Genomic DNA, 25,677 nt, shown 5'->3' on the forward strand with positions numbered 1-25,677 from the left:
TTCCTATTTTATTTTATTTTTCCTATTTTTCTCAACTTCAAAAATTAATTAAAAATAGCTCGGGACTCGGAAAAATACCCCGAAAAATACTACGGACTCGTATCGACTCGTACTAATTAACTATGAGGTCAAATTACCAATTTGCTCTTTAGAAAAATTTCAGAAATTTCAAGCTCCACAAACTAAGATAAAATGCTTTTAAAAATGAAATTTTGGGAAATTCATAAAATAATCTCCCGGACTCGGAATAATACGAGACTTGCTCCGTTGGGTTCGTGAGTAAAAGTACCACCTTCTAAAGGTCTAACTTGGGTCAAAACTCTAGTCAAAGTTGGTCAAACAATTAAAGCTTAAGGGAAAAATACGATTTTCCGCCAAACAAATTTCTAGAAAAATTCTAGAAATTAAAGAAAAATTCCAAAATAAATTTGGAAAATTTTGGGTCTCACATAGGTGTTCTTGTTTTGAAAGCTGATGGCGTTGGTTATTATCTTCAAATCCATTTAGATTTTTTTTTTTTTTAGTTGGGCTTTTCATCTCTTGTAAAACAATTGGGTTCAAACCCAAACTTAGAAATTTAACCCAATTTTAAAGCCCATAAAATTTATTCAAACTATTTATGTTTATGCACGATGAACTATCATATATGATTAATGTTTATACAATAAGAGTGTTCATATAACCATAAACAAAACTCACACTACTAAACCCTAGAATGCACAATCTCTCAAAAGTGTATATTATGCGTAATGAAGAAATAACATCACAAGTAATAAAGACAAATAAGAAAATAAATCACACAACATGACACAAAGATTAATTGTAATATAGTCCAATCATTGGGGAAATAGAGACCCTACCTTAATTTCTTGAGCACGAGTTCCTTCTTGGTCCGTTCCTATGTGTTCGGGTCTAAAAAGTTTAAAAAATATAGTTTAGATATAACTTAATTAAATTTAAATTTATTTCACTCTCTTTTTAAGGAGAGTGTAACTCACACTCTAACTTAGAGGTGTCGGATTGACGCGAAACTTGTATCATTGGACTCGTATCAAAAAATAGAGTTAGGAGGGTGAAAATTGGGCGAAAAAGGTCGGGGAAACAGCCGCACGCGCCACCACACGCCGGCGGTGCGAGTGGGGTGGCTGGCCGGCCACTGTTCATCGTCTCTTTAAACAGCCCCTGTTTTTTTTTCAGATTTTCCAGTTTTTTTACCTCATTTTTGACTCGACTTTTGACCTATCAAACCTTCACCAAATTGAGCAAACTTATACTTGTTTTAAAGCTCTGCATCACCTCTTTACAACCATATAAAGAACATGAAAAACGGACGGTTAAAACTCAAGTTATAAGGCTCGAAAGGAGACATACGAACATGCGAATTTTCTGGAAAAATTTCCAGATTTTTCATATTTCTTTGTTTTTCATTTTCCTTCAATTCCAAACTGCAAAACATGTTTCTAAGGCTATAATAAGGCTATCTACAACCTAATTTTTAGTTTTACAACATAAAAGAAAGGTGTGTAAATAAAATTATAAAACAACAAGTTTTAGAAAAAAAATTTGTTAAGGACACCCATGTTTCCATGGGTTCTTTAAACTCACCTTTCTTTATACCCCCTTGAGTTCTATAGAGGCTAAAAGCTGTGAGTTCCTACAGTAAAGAAAAACCATAGATGACAAAAAGGGGTTAGTTTATGGAAAGTTTAAAGAAAAACTTCTAAGATAAAATTTCAATTTCTAACCTTACTAGAGTTTCCAACCTCTCCTTCTCTAACTCTTTCTAGTTCACTCACTCTCTCTCTCTCTCTCTCTCTCTCTCTCTCTCTCTCTCTCTCTCTCTTTCTCTTTCTCTTCCTCTCTCTTTTCTTTTTCTCTCGGGTTTCTTCTTTGGTCTCCTCTGTTCAGTTTTCTTTTTGCTGCTCAAGACTATTCTTAAGCATACCTTATAGTCTAATTGGCATGCATTTTCAGTTAAGAAGGGATGTATCTAATGATTATTTAGATAAGGACTTATCCCCTAAAGGAATCATCACCCTTGATCAAGGCTTAGGTGTTCTAGTTTTGAGAAAGCTGATGGCGTTGGTTATTATCTTCAAATCTATTTAGATTTTTTTTTTTTTAGTTGGGCTTTTCATCTCTTGTAAAACAATTGGGTTAAAGCCCAAACTTAGAAATTTAACCCAATTTTAAAGCCCATAAATATTATTATTATTATTATTATTATTTATTATTTTATTTATTTTTTTTTTTTTAGGACATTACAACCCTGAAGACAAGAGCTCACAAACCTAGCTTCAATCATGATGCTCGAGTTCAACCGATGATGGAGAATGAATGAATGAATGAATGAAGGTGATAACTTGAATAAATTCACGAGGAACAATTTATTCAAACTATTTATGTTTATGCACGATGAACTATCATATATGATTAATGTTTATACAATAAGAGTGTTCATATAACCATAAACAAAACTCACACTACTAAACCCTAGAATGCACAATCTCTCAAAAGTGTATATTATGCGTGATGAGCAAACTAGACTTATGGAAAAACTAGATATTTATAAGAAACAAAACCTTAACAAAGTAGGAAATAAGTCACAAACGTACCTTATAGGAAATGATTAACATTGAATTAGGATTTAAAACGGTGAAAAAATAGGATTAGAAAACTTTAAAAATTAGAAAAAGACCCGCAGGATCGATCCTACTGACAATAGGATTGATCCTACAGTAAATCAAAAAAGAAGACGGATCAATAGGATTGATCCTACCTCCTGTAGGATTGATCCTATAAGGAATTCGACTATGCAACCTGGCTGGATTGATCCTACCTCCTGTGGTGGAGAGCCTAACACCATGTGGAGCCTAAAGAGCATTTGAAGCCTTTCTTCAGAAACCAAAAGGAAACATCATGTTAGTTTTTAAGATTTTGAATTAGTTTTTCCTTTCCAAAATCAATGTAAGTATTTTTTTAATTATTCATTCATAAGCTCTAGGTTAGAATTAAGGTTAAGAACACTTGGGATGAAGAAATCAAGATTGAAGTTGTAATGCAAAAAGCTCTAAGGTATAATGCATTTCACGAAATCAATTTTGTGTCTGTTTGACTAGCCACTCATTGATCATAAGGACAATTTTCTTTACACGAGCACTGCACATGAATTTTCATCACTTAAATGACTGTTGATACTTCAAAGCCCATTTCGTGAATTGGTTTTTAAAGCCCATTTATTTTTCAGCTCATTACATGTGTTAAATTGTGCTGAAGTTGGACTAGTCATACAATGCCATATTTGCAAGCCTAGCTTCTTTTTAATAAGTCATGTGACTTGCACATGTTCTTACTCACATGTTTTTAATACATCTCACATGCACTATTCATCATCCTCTTCACACACTCACGCACACAGCTGGAGACACTCTCACAACTGAAATTCTTGCTGCCCAATGTTATCTTTTCTCCACATCATCATTCTTAACAACAACCAACCTAGGATTCTATTATTGGATATTTCATTTGTTGTCATTTTGTTTTTAGCTCAAACCAAGTGGAATCCTCCATGTGTCCAAGAGTTAGTGAGATTGGTTTTGATCAAAAGATTGGGTACGACACACACTTTTCCTCACCTCTTTCATTTCTGAATTTATACCTTCGGCTTTTTTAGAGAGAGTATGTTTTTGTTATACAAGTGAGGAAAAATCATTTTTCTTATGAAAATTGTTTTCTAAAATCTGGGTTTTTGTTTCTAAAATCTGAATGGGTCTTGAGTGTTTTTTATTTTCATCAAACACTCATATAGATTTTAGATTTTGGATTCTCCATCAACTTCTCTAAGTTTTGTAACTTGAGGGGGCTGATTTTTAAAGAATCCATACTTCCATTTCCTAGCATTATCATTGGAATCCACTTGCTTAGTTGTATCGGTGCCATGCGTTGAAGAGCTCAAGGAGGAGCTGTCAATGATATGAATGACTGATTGCTAGCTTTAAGGTGTTTGCACAATGGTAAGAAGCTGCCACTTAGTATTAGGACTAGAGTGATTTAGTTTGTTGTGTGATTGCTTGTATTGAAACCCTTGATAGTGGATTGCTTGGTCAGCTGAAAAAGACCCCCAATTTTTTAACCGTTAGTGGTTTTTTTGGGTGAACAATCTTGTGCCTTGTTCGTTGTTTATTTCCATTGTGTTGCTTATTATTAATCTCAAAATTCTATCACATGATCACGCACTCCACTTTAGCATGTTAACTTAACCTTTTGAATGCTAAATGAAAGTTTGAAAATCTGCTCACACACCACTTTAGTTGTTAATAGCACTAAGATGCCTACACTGATGGATCTTTTGAGTGTATAGATTGTCACTTAATCTTTGTTTGTGTTTGATTTGTATTGGTTGCAAAATTTGTATTTTGTTTTTGAGTGTCAATCTGTAGCTACAGATTATTGTTTGTTGATTGGTCGCTAGGTGCACGAGTATAATACTTTCTGTTAGGGGTGGGCACGGTGCGGTTCGGCTCAGTTCACCCCGAGAACCATGCATCGCGCCAGAAGTGTTCTGTCGGTGCGGTTCGGTGCTGTGAACCAGACAAAGTGGGGAAAAACCAAACCAAACCAGACCATTGTAGGGACGGTTTGGTTCGGTGCAACATGCACGGGTTTGGATCCAAAGGTTTGGGCCTAAGCCCAATTATTTTTTTGGTACTCACATTTGGTTTTTGAACTTTTTGGCTACACAATTGGGTTTTTAAACTACCATTCTACCAATTAAATAAATACAAATACAAATACAACTTTGAACTTTGCTTAACCTGCTTAGTACTTAAAATTTTAAAATAAATACAACCTGCTTAAGTTATAAATTATAACTATATATAAGATTATATATAACTATATACAAGTAATGAGTATAATATATATATAACTATATACTACTATAGTATATACTAGTATACTACTATAACTATATATTACTTATATAGTTATATATAACTACTGTAGTATGTATACAACTATATACTAAGTTACTAACTATATAGTTATATACTAAGTTTATATATAATTCTATATACATAAAACATTATTATATAGACTATAGACTATATATAGAGTATATAGAAATAGAAAATACTAATTTTATTATATAAGATATAAATAAAATTATATACTAAAATATTATTATATATATAATATTAAACTTATAGGGTTATATAAAATATATTTTAGGGTCTAAAATAAAAATGTATAAGATGTGTATAAAAATGTATAAAATGTGTACAAAAATGTATAAAATGTGCATAAAAATATATAATTATATTTTTAAAAAATTACACGGTGCGGTTCGGGCAAAGTGAGCATGAAACCAGAACCCAAACCGTCTATGGACGGTTTGGTTCGGTTTTCTTTACAGTGTTGACTTTTTTGGTCAACTCGGTGTATTTTCGGTTTTTATTTTGTTGGTTTGGTTTGGTGTTTCGGTGCGCCGGTTATTATGCCTACCCTTACTTTCTGTTGTGGTCAGTTAATCAAAAATTGGGTCTCATCACTGATCGTGTTTCTAATCATGTTAATTAGGCAGATAAACCACCTAATACCAACCTTCACATCAACTTGTGCAAGGAGTCATAATGGCCCATAATAAATTCATCTGAACTTCGAATAACGATTCGTCAGTTGCGTTAGACTCATTTCGACCTCCTTGATTTAACGGTATTTTTAGATTTCCCAAATTTCAATTGGCCCGAAACTACCAAATTACCGAATTACCCTTCTACGCGCGCAACCTGACCATTCTTCGCCAAATGAACATCACACTCTTGCCATTCGACCCCTCATCCTTATATTAATGTCACGGAAGCACAACTCTAAATGCAGACCTTGACACATGGCAAAAAGGAGCATTGTAAGATAGAGATGATGATGTGACAAGACCATGGACTAAAAGGGCAACGCATGGCGACGAGTGTGGCATAGGTAGCAGCTTAACACGCTAAGGGGTGTGATGTAGCATAGGCAGCCTACCTAGTGCGCCTGGCTCGTGTGCAGCATGGCATGGGCAACAACCTAGCATGCTTGTGTCGATGGCAAGTATGGTCATTAGTGTGCCATGGCCAAGGCGTAGCATGATATATATGACTTTAATGAAGTCATGTGCAGGGCTTGTGAGCCAAGGAAATCAGATGTGGGTTGCTGGGCACATCAACAAGAGGTTGAGTGGGTGGTTAAAGGCAGTTAATAATGGTTCTAAGTGGTTTATCCCATCAAATGAGGGATGTCCCTTACAAGTTAGTGTATAAATGGGTGTGTGGGATGGGACACCAAAGGGGGAAAGCATTGTGGTGATCCAGCCAACAAGTTGTACATTGTTCCTTTGAGTTTGAGTGAAACAAAAGATTTGGCTGTGGCCAATAAGCTTGTTGCGTACATTATGCTATGTGATTGCCAGGATTAACCAACTTAAGTAAGTCTATGTATTAAGGTTAATATATATCCATAACTAACTTGTTTAATCTAAATAATCAATCCATTAAACATTTAACATAAGTCATGGTAACGCGAAAACCCTCCTTAGGGTGAAAACCACAGGACACAAGTCCAGGCAGCAAAATCCACTATAAAATAAGTGAGTACAAGTAAGACTTACAACCATAAGCTAATTCAAGCTCTGTTTGCTCCACTCATATACCATTTGAATGGACGGACTTCACAAGCACTCTATGCTAACCGAATCCACGATTGGGATCATCTTTGTGCTTGAACAAACTTCCACTCAAGCTTGAGTCCACAAGGCCACGATACTCGAATCCACGAGCAATCCACAAAGGTTGAGTCCGACCACAACCCCAAACTTGAATCGACAAGTTTCAACAATCTCGAAGTGTTTGGTTTTGGGGTTTCCTAATACTAGGATTTATTGGGCATATTGTTAATGAAAGGTCAAGATGATAGAATCAACAACCAACCTAGAAAATATTGAATGCATAAGAAGAACAAGACATGACATTCAACAGGTGTTCTCTATACGGATAGATTTTCTAAGCAAGGTTCATAATATAGATGATATAATCAAAGATAAGAGTTTATATCATAATTTAATTAATCAATCCTAGGAGAAGATACATGCATAGAGGTAAGCAACTAATAGATCATTTGTGAGTCTTACTAGAATTAATAAAATCAATCTACAAGTTATTCTCAATTATTATAAGCATGAATGATTTTCTAAATTATAGAAAAAATATGACTGTTGTGATAAGACTGTTGTGATAAATGCAAGAGGACAATATCGCTCAAGTAATAAAGTAGTAAGTAGAGTATCGTTCCAACAGGAATCTAGTTAATTTGTTAAATACTAGCGCGGGTTTCTTCTAATTAAAATTGAATTAGACACAGAAAAGATCATGATAATTGGAAACTAAATATGCAAAACAATTTATAATAAGTAACTAACAATGTACGGATGAATTCAAGAATGGTAAAGCACTAGGACTTCGATTTCACCACAGCTAATCCTATCAAATTCATTTAGCCTCATTAAATCCTGATTACTACCCATATTGATAATTGATCCTCAGCTCCCTTAATTGTATTCAATACTTCATTCCTGGATATAACAAACATATCCTCATATATCAACACACTATATTCTTATGTGAATTACAATATATAAGAACTCATTACGATCATTGGTGAAAGTTTGTATTAAGTGATTTATCTACCTAATTAACTTGATTAAAATCACTGTCAGTAATCGGACCCCAATTTTTGTTTTATATGATCACTCAACAACTAATCAAGCAGACAAAACTCTGACGACATAGTGGCTAAAATCTGAAGACACAGATTGACTTGTAAATCAAAAATAACTTTTGTAAACAACACAAATCAAACACACCAAAGGATAAATGACAACCTATGCACTCAAAGAATCCATCAGTGTAGGCATCCCAGTGCTATCAACAACTAAAGTGGTGTGTGAGTAGATTTTCAAACTTTCATTTAGCATTCAAAATGTTAAGTTAACATGCTAAAGTGGAGTGTGTGATCTTGTGATAGAATTTCCAGATTAATAATAAGTAACACAATATAAATAAACAACGAACAAGACACAAGATTGTTCACCCAGAAAAACCACTAATGGTTAAAAAACTGGGGATCTTTTTCAGCTGACCAAGCAATCCAATATCAAGGGTTTCAATACAAGCAATCACACAACAAGCTCAATCACTCTAGTCCTAATACTAAGTGGCAGCTTCTTACCATTGTGCATCTTTGTGCAAATACCTTGAAGCTAGCAATCAGTCATTCATGTCATTGGTAGCTCCTTCTTGAGCTCTTCAACGCAGGGCATCGATCGCAACCAAGCAAGTGGATTCCAATGATAATGCTCTGAATGATATGCAAATGTGGATTCTTTAAAAATCAGTCTTCTCAAGCAAAAGACATGAAAAGGCTAATGGAGAATCATTAATCTAAAGTCTAAATGATGGTGTTTATGAATATGTGAAAAGATTCAGAACAACACTCAAACTCATTCAAATTTTGGAGGGTGAAAACCAAGTTAAGAAAATCATTTTAGTTTGAGAAAATCAAAAACATTTTCTTACTTGAAAGGATGAGCACTCACTCAAATTACCCAAGCTTGAACGCAGCAAGAATACCCACAAAAATATGCTCATCAACCCACACTGAAAAGACTGAACCGATACACCCATATACACCGTATAACACACACACGCACTCACCATGTTTGCCCGAGCCACGTGGAAGCCAATCAATGGTTGTCCACAAAAGACAAATAAAGGGCATATTCCTTTTGTCCTAGAGAGGTATCCTAGTATTGCTAAGTATAAGAATGATGAGCTGTAAAATCAGATATTTCTTTATTTTGCAAAATTCAGAAATGAGGAAGAAGATGAATAGTGCTGAGGTGTGTGAGTAAGTGGCGTGAAAGTGATAAGAAGCAAGATCTGATCTGATTGATTCAATGAATGAACCAAATCATGTGATGTGCACATGCATGTTTAGAAAAACAGAAAATGGGCTTTAAGAAGCAAATCCCGAAATGGCCCATTGAAGTGACTGTCATTTAAGTGTTAACCACTATACGTGAAGAACATTGTCCTTATGTTCAGTGAATGACTAGTCAAATAGACAAAAAATTAAACTGTTTTTTTTAATGAAATGCATGAAGTGCAGTATACCTTGGATCTTTTTGCATTGTAACTTCATTCTTGATTTCTTCAATACAATTGATCTTACCCTTAATTCTAGCCTAGAGCTTGTGAGTGATTAATTAAAAATAAATACAATGATTTTGACAAGGAAAAACCAATATATCAAATCCTAGAAACTAACAATTGGAGACTTGCAACTTAATGTAACGACCCGACCCAAAGTTGACTTTTAAAAATAATGGACTTTCGTTTTTGACTTTGGGCACGTTGGAAAGGTCTCGAGTCCACGAGTTCGTAGACACGCGGCACGCGTCAATCGGAGTTACGATTTGAAAGATACGAGCATTTGAAGGAAAGGGCAATTTTGTAATTTTGTAGGAATGGGTTTTAAATACCCAAAATCCAGAAATTTCTGGACATTCTCTCTCCTCTCTCCCCGATCCTCTCCCTCTCCCGCGTGTCTCTCCCTCTCTCACTCTCGCCGATCTGCCACCGGCGCGTGGCGGCGCGTCCGGCGGCGGATGGGCTAGGTTTTCGGCCCACCAGCATCGCCGCCCTCTCCTCTCTCTACCCCTGGCCTCAGTTCAACCCAGAAAAGCCCCGAAAACCCGAAACCAGCCTAGACCCGATTTGAGCCTCGCCGTCGATCTGACTGTTCCGGCGAGATTTGGGTGACCGGACCCACTGGGTCTTGTTCGCCTCACCACGGCGAGTTCAGCCGTGGTGCCCTCCTGCTCCGATGATGCTCCACGACGGAGCAATGAGCTCGGGAAGCCAAGTCGGCCGCCAGCTTCCGCCGCCAATTTCGGCCATTTCCGGCGAGATTTGGCCGTCGGTCCAGTTGTCAAAAATGATCCTCGAGGTATGGGCCTTCTTTCCCCCTTGTTATTGCGTGTCAATTTTGAGAATCGAAAAATTTGGAACTTTAGGGCTTGTACCCATTTCGGGTTTGCCTTGAATTGAGCCTACTTGAATGATTTCTGAGTTGTTTTTCATCCCATTGAAGGTCCTAGGTTAAATTTGGGTTAATTTTTAGTTGAAAAACCATTTTCTTAGATTGTGCCGCCGCAGCCACCACTGCCTCCGCCACTTGTGGCGGCGGGACAGTGGCCGTTTGTCTCTTTTTGCCCACTTTGAACTTCTAGGAGATCCTTGGAAGTTGTTTAATGAGTTTCTGTGAAATTTCTGTGTTGTATAAGCCGGGCAGCCACCGTGTGTGGTGGCGGCCGCCCGTTTTGGACGATTAAACGACCAATTGTGAATTATGTATATATTTAAGTTGGTTGTCTGGTCTTAACAGGTACATGGGCCGGGAAATCTCATTCACGATGCCGTTATGCTGCCGGATTTGGTATCCGAGCAATGGCATCGTGAAGGATATTTCGGTCTTTTACGTAGTTAAATTGTGAGTGAAACTTATCTATTATATATTGTTGAGTATTGTGGTTTAATTGTCTGTTTTATGGATTTGCTGCTTTACGTTAGAGAAGACTAGGTGTAGGATTTGAATTAGGAGAATGAATTGACGAAGATTTGAGGCTAAGGAATTAATTGGGGAATTATAGAGTTGCTTTAAGGAGAGTTACCAAATTAGAGAAGAATGGTTTATTGTCGAGGTTAATGATTGATGATTAGGCAGTTATATTATACAAATGATCAAACTAATTATTGAGGAAAAGTCAGTATGTTTCGAGTGACAGACAAGTGATGGTTTATAAGCGGGGATCAAATTCGGAAGGATTCGGCAGCGTTCAGAGAAATTTTGGGAAAATTGTGAGTTGGAAATGCGAATACGGATTGGATGAGCCTGCTCGTACGGAGAGACCCCTCCGTATGAGATTGTGGCTAGGATACGAGCCTGCTCGTGCGGAAGGGTCATCCGTACGAGATTGTGGCTAGGATTTGAGCCTGCCCGAGTGCGGGATTGTGGCCAGGACATTGTCTACAGTACAGGTACGAGAAGGATGTGAGTTTTAAAAATAAGTGTTTCGAGATATTAGCTTCCAAGGATAAATTCAGTTCAGAGTTTGACTTACGGCTGAGGGGATTTAAAAATGGTTTTTGAAAGGAGATTTTTGAAAGTAGTTATTAAACTGGAGGATTTCCAAGAAACGAAGTGTGTGAAATTAGATAGATGATTGTTGGGTTGCTTGTATTGCATTTGTTTGCTAGGACTTAGTAAAATCTAGGCTTGAATCGTGAGGACGGAAATGATGGTGTCTATGCATTGAGGATATTAATTAGGATGTGAATGATTGAGGTTAATGGTCGACAATTATGCAATTGATTTGTCAGAGTATAATTATTATTATTGATGAGATTTGATGTGCAATTGAGATATCTTGATTTTCTTGATGCTTGGATGTGGTGTAGGATTTGTGTTTTGCAGGATAAGCAGGCTGAGGAAGCAGTGGGGAGAAGACGAGGCAATGGGACCCAGAAAGATTTATTTAATTGTTTTTACTCAGTGGTTTATTTAAAATGTTTTTGACAGAATTATATTTACTTATGTTGTTGTGCATGGCTCAAAAGTAAGAGAAAATAGATTTAACAGTTTGATGTTCAGTATTTTCATGGGCCCGAGGTTCGGGGCGTTTCACTTAACCACATAAGTCATGGTCATACAGTTACATCGAACATGCAACATATGGTATATATTACAAGAAGTTGAACTCCATACTGGATATTCTTTTCATTAACATGGCATCAAATCAGTTAGATGGTGGCCAACACCCAAAAGCATTAAGAGCGGTAATAGACAATCAACATGAAATAGAAGTTGAAATTAACACAACTAATAAAATTGAATAACCATAACTAGGCTACATCGTAGCCCTAGCAAAGATAGTTAGTTCATGATAAACATAATAGAATCTATAGCATAAATCATAAACACAACCTTGCGAGAGTGATGGCAAATTGTCAATTATCGCCCCAGAGCTCTCTTTGTCGCTAGCCTTCACGTCAGAAAAGTAAAAGTGCCCTTCGCTCCTTTCCTTCCTCGAGTTTTATGTTTACACCAATATATATCCCTTAGCCCAGGCCCAATGGAACACCTAACTTGATATGTGACTAATCCTAATTTTGTCCAAATTCCTAAAAGATTGGAATAAAGGAAAAATTAGAAAGACTTGGCTCTCATTCCTCCTTCAACTGGGAAAACAAGTACGGTGGCTTAGACATCTAAATTGACCACATTTCAGCCAAAGCTTTATCTCTTTTCTTTCCTTGATTGCTAAGAAAACCACCATTTAGGGCTTTATTTGCATAAATCCTTCATAACCTGCATGATTAAACAAACACACCAAAACTAAGTAAAAGACAACAAAAAACGGGAATTAAACATGAAATTAAGCTAGAAAGGTATGCGAATAAGGTGTAAATAAGAGCATATCAATGACTAAACTTATGAATTGCATCAAACACTTATCAATTAAATCAAAGAGAAAAAAACTATATATTAAATCAAATCAACCACATAGAAAAATCTAATCATTGAAGTCCAAAATTTGAATCAAAGTAACAAATCACATAAATAAATTGTAGGTTATCCACCTAGTCTTAGCTAGGGAGTTTAGTTCTCCATAACAAAGAAAATAAAACCCTAAAAAATAAAAGAGATTTTGGAGAGAAGAGAAGTGTCGAATATATGGGTCAAGTACAAGTGCTAGGCCTTTATATGTAATGTACAATTTTCCTCATGCCACAAAGAAATCATAGTCTTCATTGGAGAAAGAATCTACAACTACTTTAAAGATTTGTAAACTAATAGTAGTGGTTCCACTTTAACTCTTACTCCACCAAGAAACTTTCACTCTTTCAATTAAAATATAATGGTACGGGCGTCTTTAACTCTTACTCCACATCTTCCTTCCTTACACCAAGAAGAACACCAACGTGTGCTTTCCTCAAGGCTAAATAGAACTTAATTCCTCCTTTATTGTTCTCTCCAAGGGAATCTTACAAGAGCAAAAAGGCAGCACCCATATGCTGGAGACAAGAGCCACAGACCCACCAATTTTTTCTTCTCATTTGATCACACCTATGCTTCTATTTGATGGGCTTATCTTTTATTCTATTTCTCATACACATTAAATTAATATCATAATAAATTATGGCTAGATATCAAACAAACATTTGACAATAATATTAACTTTTACTTCAATCTCCAAATATTCTATGACTATGAAAGAAATAATTCTAATAAACTACATTTGTCAATTTAAAGTGCACAAAATATAATAGTAAATATTGCACTTTTGAGCTATTATCACTCCACTTAAGCTTGAGTCCAAAAGCCCACGATACTCGAATCCACAAGGGTTAAGTCCACAACCCTATACTTGAATTCACAAGTTTTAACAACCTCAAAGTGTTTGGTTTTGGGGTTTCTTTTCTAGGGAATATGGTTAATGCAAGGTCAATAAGATAAAATCAACTACCAAACTAGAAAAGATTGAATGTATAAGATGAACAAGACATGATATTCAATGTGTTCTTTGTAAGGATGGATTTTCTAAGCACAGTTCATGATATAGGTGATATAATCAAGAATAATAGTTTATATATAATAAAGAAGGAGAAGGTCGAGAGCTTCGGTTTTCAGAAAATGAAAAACTAAAGAAGTAAAGTGAGACGAGCTCTCGGGTTGCTTATAAAAGCACTATTGAGCACTCGTTAGACCACCAAGTGCTTAGTACTAAAGTCAACCCATTTATGGCGTTGCGTACTGTATGCTGCGTGTTTTGCAATTTCGCCACTTCGTGTGTCTCGTGTTTTGCATGAAAAAGATTTGATATAAAATAAATTAATTTTATAACAATTTCTCATTTTAATTTAAGACACACAGGGTTTCCTAAACATACATGTGTGTACATAGTGTAAATGACCGATATTAAATTTGAAACAAGTTGATGCATGAAATGAGCGGAGTATCTAGCCACGTAAGAGGCTAGGTAACTAAGTCGCTTACCTTCTTGAAATAACCACGATCGTATTTGAATGTTATGATGAAGTTTTCGTCATGTCAAAAATCACGAAGATGGTAGAACTAATACCACTACAGACTTAGGCGTGTTTGTGTCAATGGAAAAATGCCAATACAAAACAATGGTTCTTACAGATCCTGTGTGCATATGTTACTTTGATCCAACCAGAATCTTATCACCAAAAAGGCTTAACTCATTCTAAGGAACTTGGGAGTTTAATGCTCGAGATACGGGTATTATACTTTCGAGATTCTTGGCCGGGTGCCACTGAGGCATACCCAATTTTAGGCTGCTACAACTAGAACTGATAATAAACCGCACTTTAATCCAAATGTGATGTATTAACGAGATATGAATCTATGATTTTAATCCGATAATCTGGTTATAACCCAAATCCAATATTTCATTAACTTAAAAAATCAAATCCGAGTGCTCAGCAATGTTTTTTTAACACAGCTGTTTCCTTCGCTGTGTTTTGAGGGTAAACTCTTATCTTTTCACCTCATTCCCTCATAAGGTATATAATGAGTTTGGTGGAGGTGTTAAGGTTTTTTTTTTTTAGTCGAATGTTATGTTAAGGTTTAGGTTCGAGATTTTGTGCCGATTTTGGGCGAACATGGAACTAAACCATAACATAAACGCCGACAAACCAGTGCCAAGCACTCAGGCACTCGGCAGTGGTCGCTGAGCGCTCGGCGTCAGGTGCGCACGTTCACACCTGAATGAGTCTGTATAGTTATATATACTTAAAATATATATATACCTTAATGTATATATATATATACGCATATTATTTGATAATGATTCCTCGCAATACATGTACTCAACAAATAGGGATGATGAAGACAGTGAACATTTTGAATCTCATAGGAGCTCTATGTGGGATTAAGTTACGCATGTAATTCACCATATAAATAAAATTGAAGTGTGCCCAATCAAATTTCATAAATTAGTAAGTAAATTCTAAGTAACAGTGTATGGCAATACGCATTATATTCATTCGATTTCATATTAAACCCACTATATAATTAAGTTTCTTCAATTTTTTTTTACAGTAGTAGATAATTGATTAAATATATATCGCTTAAAGTTTCATTCAAAATTTTCTTATAATTTTCTCTTTTTTTTTCTAATTTTTACCCGTATCAATATTTGCTTGAAATTTTCATCAAAATATTTGTGTTTTTGGACCACCGAAATATCTGTGGATATCGAAATTTAAGGGTGCATTTGGTAATATTTTACAAAACAGTTTTTCATTTTACAAATTCAAAAAATGACAAAAATGTGTTTGGTTGCCGTATTGAGAAAATAGATTTTGAAAAACACAAAATAGAATTTATAGTTTACAGTGTAAATTCAGAAAACAATTAAATGATGTTTTCAGTGAATTTAGAAAACATAAAGAACACGGATACAAATAAAAAAAATTTACAACTGAAAAAAAAAATGAAAAAACATGTGATTTGCACCTCCTCCCCACCTAGCCAGACGGCAGCCCTACCTCCCACCGCTGCCCACCTCACCCATCTCTTTTCATCTTTCCTCTATTCCTCTATTTCTTTCTCTCTCTCTCTCTCTCTCTCTCTCTCTCTCTCTACCCATCTCTCAAAATATATATTTTGTAATCCCTCTATAGTTTCCAATTCTCGTTTCAATAAATAGATCAAGACTCCCCGTAACATCCATAACAGGAAGCTCACGAGCCTTAACAACCCTTACATAGAGAAAATACATCTGTTCAACTAGATCATAGGTGCTTACAGTCTTGTCTCCATTAATAATACAGCCACCAACAACTCTTACACCTCCAAAGTAGTCACGCCGGCCGAAGTGGGTTGGGTTTTATGAAATTTCTCTCTTTTTTAATTATATGTTTTATGAAATTGGTTAATAATAATGTATAATTAATATCTTTTGTGAATAAAATTATTTGGTTGTAATAATTAGTTAATATCAAATGTGTTTTCATTATTTTTGTTTTATATAATTATTTTTTAATTATGCTACCAAACGTCTTTTTATATTTTGAGAATGCAAAATTTAATTTGTTATTTTCATTTTACAATATAATTTTTTTAAAATTATTTACATTATCAGATGGGCCCTAAGTTATTGGACTTGAGAGGCTGGTTCCGGGTTCAGCTATCCGAATCGGGTAAGCGGGTATACTATACAACTGCCCCGAATCGGGGAACTCAAAAGAGTCAAAACCACATTGACTATACATTAAGCTTTCTTCTCCATTGCCGATGCCCTTCTACAGGTCTCTCTCTCTCTCTCTCTCTCTCTCTCTCTCTCTCTCTCTCTCTCTCTCTCTCTCTCCCCCTCTCTCTCTATATATTTGATTTAAGTATGCATATCAAGTCCATGTGGGTTTCTTTCAATTTTATTGAGTTATTTTAGTTGGGTATTTCATTTCATTTGGTTTGATATTCTTTTCCACATATTGCAGCTCGCGCTTTTCGCTTGTTACCGTCAACTGGAATTGCCAAGATGGCGTACGAATTAAGTGAGCAAAAAAGTAAGCATTGTATTTTCTTCCCTTCTTTTTATCTTCACATTTGCATTAAAGAAATGATGTATGGCTCATAACCTTGAGGTTTTTCCTCTAACTTTGCAGAGGTTGGGTTGGGTCTCCTTGGGTTTGGCATCTTTTTCACATTTCTCGGTGTAGTGCTTTTCTTTGACAGAGGTTTGCTTGCTCTAGGGAATGTAAGGGTTTTCCTAAATTTGTAGCCCTTCTTTGAATTCATTTATACGACCAACAATTTATTTCCTTGTATTTTGTATCTCCCAATACAGTTATTTTGGTTGACTGGGGTGTTCCTTTTACTTGGTTGGCGATCTACATTGAATATCTTCACTAGCAAAGAAAACATCAAGGTATGAGAGAGGAGGAGCTTAGACTGAACTCATGTTAGGATTTTCTTTTTCCATTTTTTTTCCTTTTATAAATAATTTGATTTGGTTGTGTGGTCATAAGTAATTGGGTCCAAAATCCAAATGACTTGTTGGAGTACCGCTACAATTCCTAAAATAATGGGGAAAAAAAAAAGTTGAAATTCCCTTGTTTAAGGTTAGTTCAGTATTCTAAACAAGCTAAGAGGGGAGGGAGTGAAGTGAATAGGCAGAAAGTAAAACTATGAAACTTTTTTGCAATCACAATTCACAAACCAATCTAATCTAGCAAACTCATATGCAACAGAAATTAATTTGCAAGTTTAGCAATCCAAGCTCCTCTGTGTGTGTATATATTAGATTCATATACATTTAACAATTGATCTGTTTAACTCACACAATCAATCACACTAAAAACTTATACATGGAAAACTCAACAGAAAAAACCATGCGTCCCTAGTCCAGCACAAGTGCAAATCTATGCTGAAAGAAACTATCCAAGACTCAAGGAAATGGACTTATCCAAGGACTCTTGATCCTCTTCTAGTCTTGACTGTTCTAACCTTGACTCTCTTCGAGACATGTTAAGACTTAGGCGGATACATGTTTTCTTTAGCTTGTGTCAGTTTCATTCTTGTCTTCAAGCTCCTTCATGTGATCTCCACCTTCCGTGCTAGCCTTGTTGGTCCACCTTCAAGCCACTAGCAACCACAACTTAAAACTCGTCTTATTGGTCACCACTCCATGACACAAAACCAATCTCTCTCACAAAGTGTGCTTATGAAAGTAAAACAAAGGTGATAGTCTAGAACATGAAGGTGCAAAAACACGTAGGAATATTGGCTACTCCGAGGCAAGAACAAAGGCTTCTTAAATTACCAAAGAAAGCAAAGGCACAACAGCATCAAAAGAATGCACCTCAAAGTAAAAGTCCAAGAAACACAAAGATGCTCTAGGTTGCAAAACTTCTATCAGAGTTGAAAAAAATATACTTATATGAAGCCCTAGTTTTCCTAAGCCCTAGGTACTCATAGAACACCTTGAAAAACAGATAAGGAATGTGTGAGAAGTTTGTAACCAAAAAGATTTTAAAACTTTGTTAAAAAAGAAGTTTAAAAAATCCTGATGCAATTTTCATCTGGTTGAATGGTACAATTGAAAAGCCAACTCTCTAGAAAATTCTGGTCAGACAAAACAATTGATTGAACAAAAGTAGTGCTGACTGATCGGACCCTAATGGTCGATTATCAGGTTGTGATGGAGAAAATATCAGTTGGTCAAATAGGTACCTCGACTGGTCGAAATTCTGCTTAAACATATTCTGCAGAAATTTCGATTTAAAAGCCATTTTCTGAACCTTTAAATCAAACTTTTAAAAATAATTCTAAAACATACTCTAAAATGCATGAATCTAAGGTATGTCAATTTAAATGAGATATTTAGAATTTGATACTTGGACTTACCGTAGCATGCATCACATGTTCTGGCCTTCTTGGTGGTCTTTAATACACTTGGGATGCCCATCTTCACTTTGAGTAACTTGACCAACTTGGCATGACTCTTACATACTCAGGGTTAGACATTGAAGTGGCCAACCTTAACTATGAACCTAACAATAACAACACATATGAGATGGCATTAACTTTTTTTTTTGAACTTTATAATCTAATCAATATATTCTACATGCTTGCACTTCATTTCAAATTTCTTTATTGAAATTTAAGGAGTGAGCAACATTTATATTCTTAAGGTTTTCAACACTTAAATGGGGGAGAATTTATGTCCAAACTATTTTACATATTAATTTAAAGTTTCCAAGATTGTACACTCTTAATCCATCCCTGGCCAACACTAAAAATATTAACCAGACCTAGTTGTCAATTTCAACTCATCTAGACAGATCCTTGCTGTTATAGGGAAACAGATCAAATTAAACTAATATATCATTCTATGTCCTGTCAGTAACAACAACTTGGGACGTCTTTGATTCTGTAAGTATCCAAACAGCTGGATGCATTCTTGATTACTTGTAATTGGGGAATTTCATCAATTGATTTATTAGTTTATTTATTTTACGTACCCATCCCCTAATTACAGTTCTGGTATGCTATTTATTTTATTAATTTTTGGCATGGTTTTGCATGGGCTACAAGATTTGGTTCTGTATAGTTATGTTGACCTTACAAAATACGACAAACTGACATTGCGTTGGAAGAAACTAATTATGAAGTTTTAAAAATGCATTCTTCTTCAGTTGGTCATAACTCTGTTTGATGTTTGATTGTCCTTAACGTACCCATTTTTAGGTCAGGGGATTGGGTCGTGACGAATCAACATTGTCTGAAATCATCTGTTTATAAGATGTTGTATATTATTTCCAAAATATAGCATTGATGAGCTCCAGATGCTGACTAATTATGCATTTTTGAATATGAAAGAACGATATCTGCATTGTGTTGTATAAGGAGATAGATATTTTGCTGATTTTCTTCTTTCTTCTGCAGGGTTCTGTGTCCTTTCTTCTTGGCCTCTTTTTCCTTTTCGTTCGGTGGCCAATAGTTGGTATAATCTTGGAATTATATGGTTGTCTCATTCTTTTTGGGTTAGTTTCTGCTCTCAGCATCAACTATGCTCTATACAGGATGTCGTGAATTTAGATACAAGTTAGCTTAACTTCTAAATGTAGTTGTAGTAAATCTAGAGTTTTGAAGGCTCTATGGAATATTGTGGTAGCGTTCTTAAAAACTCTATAGAAATCTAGAGGTGGAGGTCAACCTTGAAGACTCTCTCTCTCTCTCTCTCTCTCTCTCTCTCACTCTCATAGACTTCCATGCACAAAAATACAATCCCACTTCTTGAATGCAATTTTCACAATTATTGTTCTTTTTGGGATTCATTTCGAGTTTTACTTGGTTCTAAAATAATCGTCTGCGATTGTGGGTTATGACTTATGAATTTTGGAATGAAAAATAGAAAACAATAACAATATAACTTATCATTATGCTATAACAGTATACTCAATGTAACTCAATGTAATTCAATGATCTTCAGTAAGAAGTTTGTTTTTGGTTCAAACAACTTACTTGCTTAAATTTGAATATGCCATGATGGATTTATTTGTGAGATAATTTGCTTTTCTTTATGTGTTAACGCAGTTAGGAGATCTTTATTGAGTACTTTGACCTCTTAAAACTTATTTCCAAACCTCATAATAAGTTATTGACAGAGGTGTTAAGGTTACGCTAGAGTTTGTTCTAAGCTTCTTGGTTTGCACTGATAGTTGGTCGCGTATTATTAACTTGTTCTGCACATATGTTCATTATGTACATCTTATATTACAAGCTTTCAGTAGATGTTACTGTTACAAATATAAAGGTATATTTGTCTAATGGAAGCTGGTTTTTAAGTGATGTTTCTCCCCTGAGCACCTTGTTTATTATGGAGTGAGTAAGGATGATTTTGCTCTGGAAATTGAAGCATCAATATGTCATATGGGAAAAAAAGGTTTTTATTTTTATTTTTTATTATTTATTATTTTTATAGATATTTATGTCCAGTGGAAGCTATGTGCTTGTTAGTTTTCCTAATTGGTACATTAGTTTCCTTTCTAATAACTACTGATATATATGAATGCCTATTTGTATTTTGGTTATTTTGGATGTTTGGTTTTCATGGGTCCTTTTATAATTCCATGATTACTAATTTTAAATATGTGTGATTTTAGTTGTATGAATTTATGGTATGCTTTATGAACTGTATAGATCTTTATTCTGCCACAAGAATCCCTATATATCCATGCAAGAACTTTGTCAGAACTTTGTCGTATTCAGTATAAAATTGTGTAGAAGTGTCCACTCAACTTTGTGGAGTCTGCAAAAGTTATTAATGATTTGTGAAGTTTGCTCGAGTCTACCACCTTAACAATGACCTCTGCAAGTTTTAAAGAAATTTGAATTGTCCCCTTACTTTTCTCGTTCATTTTTTGTTGCATTGACTTTTTTCTAAATGTTTTTCTTGTAGTGGTTTTTGGCCATCTGTGAAGGTGTTCCTCTATGAAGTTCCAATTTTGGGATGGATTATACGGTTTCTATTCTGGTGAGTTGAACTTTATATGTTGTATTCATTGTTTAAGACATTCTATGCGCTAAAGAATTTTATTTTTAATGGATGTTCTGCCAACACTGAACCCATAATTTAATTGATACCCTTGTAAAATAAATGGTTTTAACTTCACTTATTGACCACTGAAGCTTGTTTTACTCACAAACTATCCCCCTTTTTTTATTTTTATTTTTTATTTTTTTTATGCAGAAAAATTTCATTTTAACAATGATAACTGTTACATTTGTTCATCAAGAGTACATGTGTTAATGGCCAAAAAAAAAAGAGTACATGTGTTCACCACACACAAATATGTAACATTTGTTCATCATAACATATTTTTATTCCCCCCCCCCCCCCCCCCCCAAAAAAAAATATGTATAATCAGAGTTGGTATGGAAGCAGCAGGTACAGTATGGTGTACGTGTAATTTATGTTGGTCACATGTAGTTGCTTCCTAATAGAGAGTATGTTGAAAAATTATCTTAAAAAGAATTCATAGGTGAAATGATTGTAAAAGTTAAAAGTTTACCTGTTAGAAATGTGTGTTATCTGTTCCTAACAGATATTTCCATTTCAATGTAGAAGAAACCTTGTTGAACTTTCATTGTTCGTTATTTGTATTAGAGTGAGGCTATGCAGACCACCCTCAGCTGTTGAGTTAACCACCCTAATATATTTTGTCCAATTTTTTTTCTATTTTACCCTTTATTGTAAAAACATGATGAAATCACCCAGATTTATTCGGTGGTTATCTACCAAAACATCCACCAATGTTCGGCAGATAAGTGTCGAATAAACACAAACATTTCAGCAGATAACTGTTGAATGTCTTTTTCATTTCCATTTGGTGGTTATCTACTGAATAATCCACTAATGTTCAACAGATAATTGTCGAATAATTATAAATATTTCGGTAAATAACTGTCGAATGACCTGACGAACAAAATTGAAATTTTTTGTTTTAAGGGTAAAATTGAAATTTTGAAATAGGGTGATCAACTCACCAGTTTAGGGTGGTTATAGCACCACTCTGTCTATTATTTAAAGTAGGGTAGAAATTTTTTCTGGTTCTCAGCATATCTGCCTGACATTAAAGATTCATGCCCTAGGGCTTGGGCCGCTTGGCCATTGTAGGAGTTACTTTCTTTAACTAATCATTCTATAGTATGAAGTCGTATGCTACTTTTTTAACTCTTGGATCAATGGGTTTACTTTTTAACAGTAGGGTTTAGATTTGTGAGTCACTCTTGGATCTATACATACAAATTCCTACCATAGACAAACTCTGGTTATAATCATCAAGGTCAGAAAAAAAGTAGTATTTTGTACTTTGTTGGGAAGTAGCTGTAGACTTGTATTAGATCTGATAATTGATGGTAATGGCCAAGAACATAATATTATCTTCTAATGACTTGCAGATTCTTGATCACCTTAGGGAGGAGGGGCTGTGGTTGAACACACATTGGTACGTGATCTCTACTTGTGAAATATCTCATTTTTCATTTCTATGATAAATTTCATATGGTTTCCTGATTCTATCAGAAGCTGCAGAAGATTCCAACAATTGGCTTCTTATGGGTTCAAGATTCTATCATCAGATCAGTGAAGATGAAAAGGCGAGACTACAGTGTAGCATGTGAACCACACTACACCAGTGATGAAAGGGGCCAATTTGTCATTTTCTATACAAGTATAGGGTAAAATTCTATTTGCACCTCTTTTCTTATCACACCCGTCCAATGTTATATTTCATTTTATCATTTTTTTTAAATTTTAAATCACTCTCTTGCCACCAAAAAAAAAAAATCACTCTCCTCCTCTACATCCCCCCCCCCCCCCTTCTCCCCACACAATGGCTATGACTGTTTCTTTTCTTCTTTTTTTCTTTTCTTTTGTTTTTTAGTTCCAAGAAAAAAAAAATTGAAAGATAGAAATGTTTCGGAAATCCTTTAAGGATTAGGGATGTGATGAGCAGAAAAATGTTTCGGAAATAAGTATATTATTGCTCTATAGTTCACACACCTTACCAACGAATACAATGTTTATATTTTTACAGAGAATGTTTGTAGGACAAAAAATTTAATAGTTTAGCTAGGGGCGGTAATTCGGGTTTGCATATTGTGTTTGTGTTTTGTTGAGATGCACATATTAGACTATTTAGGTTAATACCAACGGACAAAATTATTAATCGCGTCAAATTTTCTCAATAGGAACACAACTCGATTATTACACAGCCCATTGTTATTCCCACCCAGCAGTCTTATTTCTCCACCCTTCAAAAAAATAAAAAATAATTATAGTTATCCTCTTTATAAAATTACTAAAAAGGATATATTTAAAAAAAAAAAAAAAAGAATAAAACAAAGAGTATTGAAACTGCCATAGGTTGCCCACCTTCAATGACTTGTGGGATGCTCCACATCTCACCAGTGGAACACAATTAGACCTAGCAATATTCTATCTGATTCGTTAACACGACACAAAATATTTAGTGTTCGGGTTGAGATTTATCATGTTGTGTTGAAATTGTATAGATTTGTTAGTGACTTATTAATTTTCGTGTTGTGTTTGTGTTAACTCGCAAAATCCGTTAATAACCTGTTAAGAAATAAATATATTTTATTTGATTTTTCTTTATGAAATTAATAATTTAATTTGCACATTTTTTAGATTTTTCTTGTGTAAAGTTTAAACTATACATTTATGGAATAAAATGTATTTATTTATGTAATAAAATGTATTTAATTTAAAATTTTTGTTAAAAAAATGTATATTTTTTCTTAACGGGTGAAACGGGTCATGTCGTGTTCATCTGTTATTTTTCGTGTCGTGTTCTTGTTGGCATTTTTTTTATCCGTTGGCTTAATGAGTCGTGTCATGTTCACTCGTTAACTCAATAGGTTGTGTCATGTTTGACTCAAACTTGCAAAAACACAACCCGTTGCCAGGTATAAAAACAATTGATATCCAATTGAGAGCATTGAAACATGGATAAGAATGGTGTAGTTCTGAAATGCAAAAAATCAACACAACACCACCAAAAGGGATCTAAGATCAATAGAAATTTTCAGTTCAATTGCTTTTCATTGATTTAGGACAATTTAGAATATCAATTGAAAAATTGGGCAATAGGGCATATCTACCTATTGTTAAACCATATGTACCAAAGAGTTGTCATTGAAGAACAGTACTTTAGATTGCCTATGTTTTAAACATTCATTTTAGGATCACATTGTTAGAAAAATTATACAATTGGAAATCATTTAACTATTTTATTAAGTGGTGATCATTTAAATGTTTATTATAAACATTGTATTCGTCTATTAATTTAAAAATGTCTTGTAAAGATAATCATTAAACAACAATACAGAACAGAGTCTCACAATCTGTCTCTTATACATTGTTATTATTTAATGGATCCCTTAATGGAAGCTCTCCAATATATACTAGCTTATAAGAAGATTGAGAGTTTCTTCTAAGGGATCTCTTATTTTAGCAAATACTTCATTGATCTAAAGTTATGAACCATCTATTTTTAAATATATATTCAAGATCATACTTGCAAAGAATATGTTAACCAAAAACCCCATTTAGACGAACACAGTGTTTCTTGTAAACATTGGAATAATCAATGACAATTAAATAGTTAAATAGTTTAAAAATTGGAATAATCAATGATAATTAAATAGTTAAATAGTTTTCAATTTGATTGTTTTTATTTTTACTTTTAGAGATGATTCTTAAACAGAAATGTAAAAACAGACGGATCAAACCATCGATCTACAATACAGAGTAAATCTCATAATTGGTCCCTCATTTTAGATAGAATAAGAAATGTCTAAGTAAAATCTCTATATAAGAATAATCAAACCTAATATTGTAATCATACGACATACACTAAATAGGAATGCGCTTTTGCCTCCTGATATTAGTGTATGGATTGCGGATGATCCCTCTTGGCTACATAAATCCTTGCACAAGATGGTTCCCCATCCATAAATAAAATAGTAAATGATAAAAAGGTTTGAAGACCCACGTGATAAAATAGCTCAGCTAAAGTGTTGGATTTTTAAAAGCTCTACCATATTTTTACAATGTTAAAAAAACCCACAATACAAACATTTACTATGTATTCCGCTCTGTGTTTGTGCAGGGTCAAGCGCTTGGTGGCTCACTTATTTTTTTTTTTTTTTTCTAATGGACCTTAGCATATAAAATTATGGTCAATGTAATTCCAAATGATTAGACTTTGGTGTTGTGTTGTTTCACTTATTTTTCACATGTATATGTAACCAAATATAAGAAATTTGTATACATATCATTTTTATACTATTTTAGGATTGAAATTGTTGAATAGTTTCCCTTAGTTGTATGAATAGTTTCATAAAAAAGAAAAAAGAAAAAAAGAAAAAAACATGTAGTTTGTTCACTAATTCTACATACAATATGACTTAAACCTATAGTTAAATCTTACTTTCTTAATTGGCTATTAATTTCTTCCCCAA

General features: G+C 34.5%; 1 protein-coding gene across 6 annotated transcripts; it reads left to right on the plus strand.

Annotated features, from left to right (window-relative positions):
- Window positions 1-16,308: 16,308 nt before the first annotated feature.
- Window positions 16,309-25,463, plus strand: LOC147292986 (Got1/Sft2-like vescicle transport protein family). 6 transcript variants are annotated; one of them, XR_015120477.1, is made up of 9 exons: window positions 16,318-16,433; window positions 16,623-16,691; window positions 16,791-16,882; window positions 16,973-17,053; window positions 19,573-19,670; window positions 21,089-21,163; window positions 22,591-22,637; window positions 22,715-22,869; window positions 25,326-25,463. XR_015120477.1 is itself a non-coding variant. In XM_086232834.1 (8 exons), coding segments are annotated over exons 2-7 (375 nt in total). In that variant the 5' UTR covers window positions 16,315-16,433; window positions 16,623-16,663; the 3' UTR covers window positions 22,592-22,637; window positions 22,718-25,316. The 6 variants fall into 6 exon arrangements, 4 of the variants coding, with proteins under 4 accessions (XP_086088960.1, XP_086088961.1, XP_086088958.1 ...); XM_086232834.1 differs by lacking the exon at window positions 25,326-25,463 and having other exon boundaries at window positions 16,315-16,433; window positions 22,718-25,316; XM_086232835.1 differs by lacking the exon at window positions 25,326-25,463 and having other exon boundaries at window positions 16,315-16,433; window positions 22,724-25,316.
- The last annotated feature ends 214 nt before the right edge of the window (window positions 25,464-25,677 follow it).

This window comes from Dryas octopetala, chromosome 2 (genome assembly GCF_963921425.1).
Source record: "Dryas octopetala chromosome 2, drDryOcto1.1, whole genome shotgun sequence".
Lineage (NCBI taxonomy): Eukaryota > Viridiplantae > Streptophyta > Magnoliopsida > Rosales > Rosaceae > Dryas > Dryas octopetala.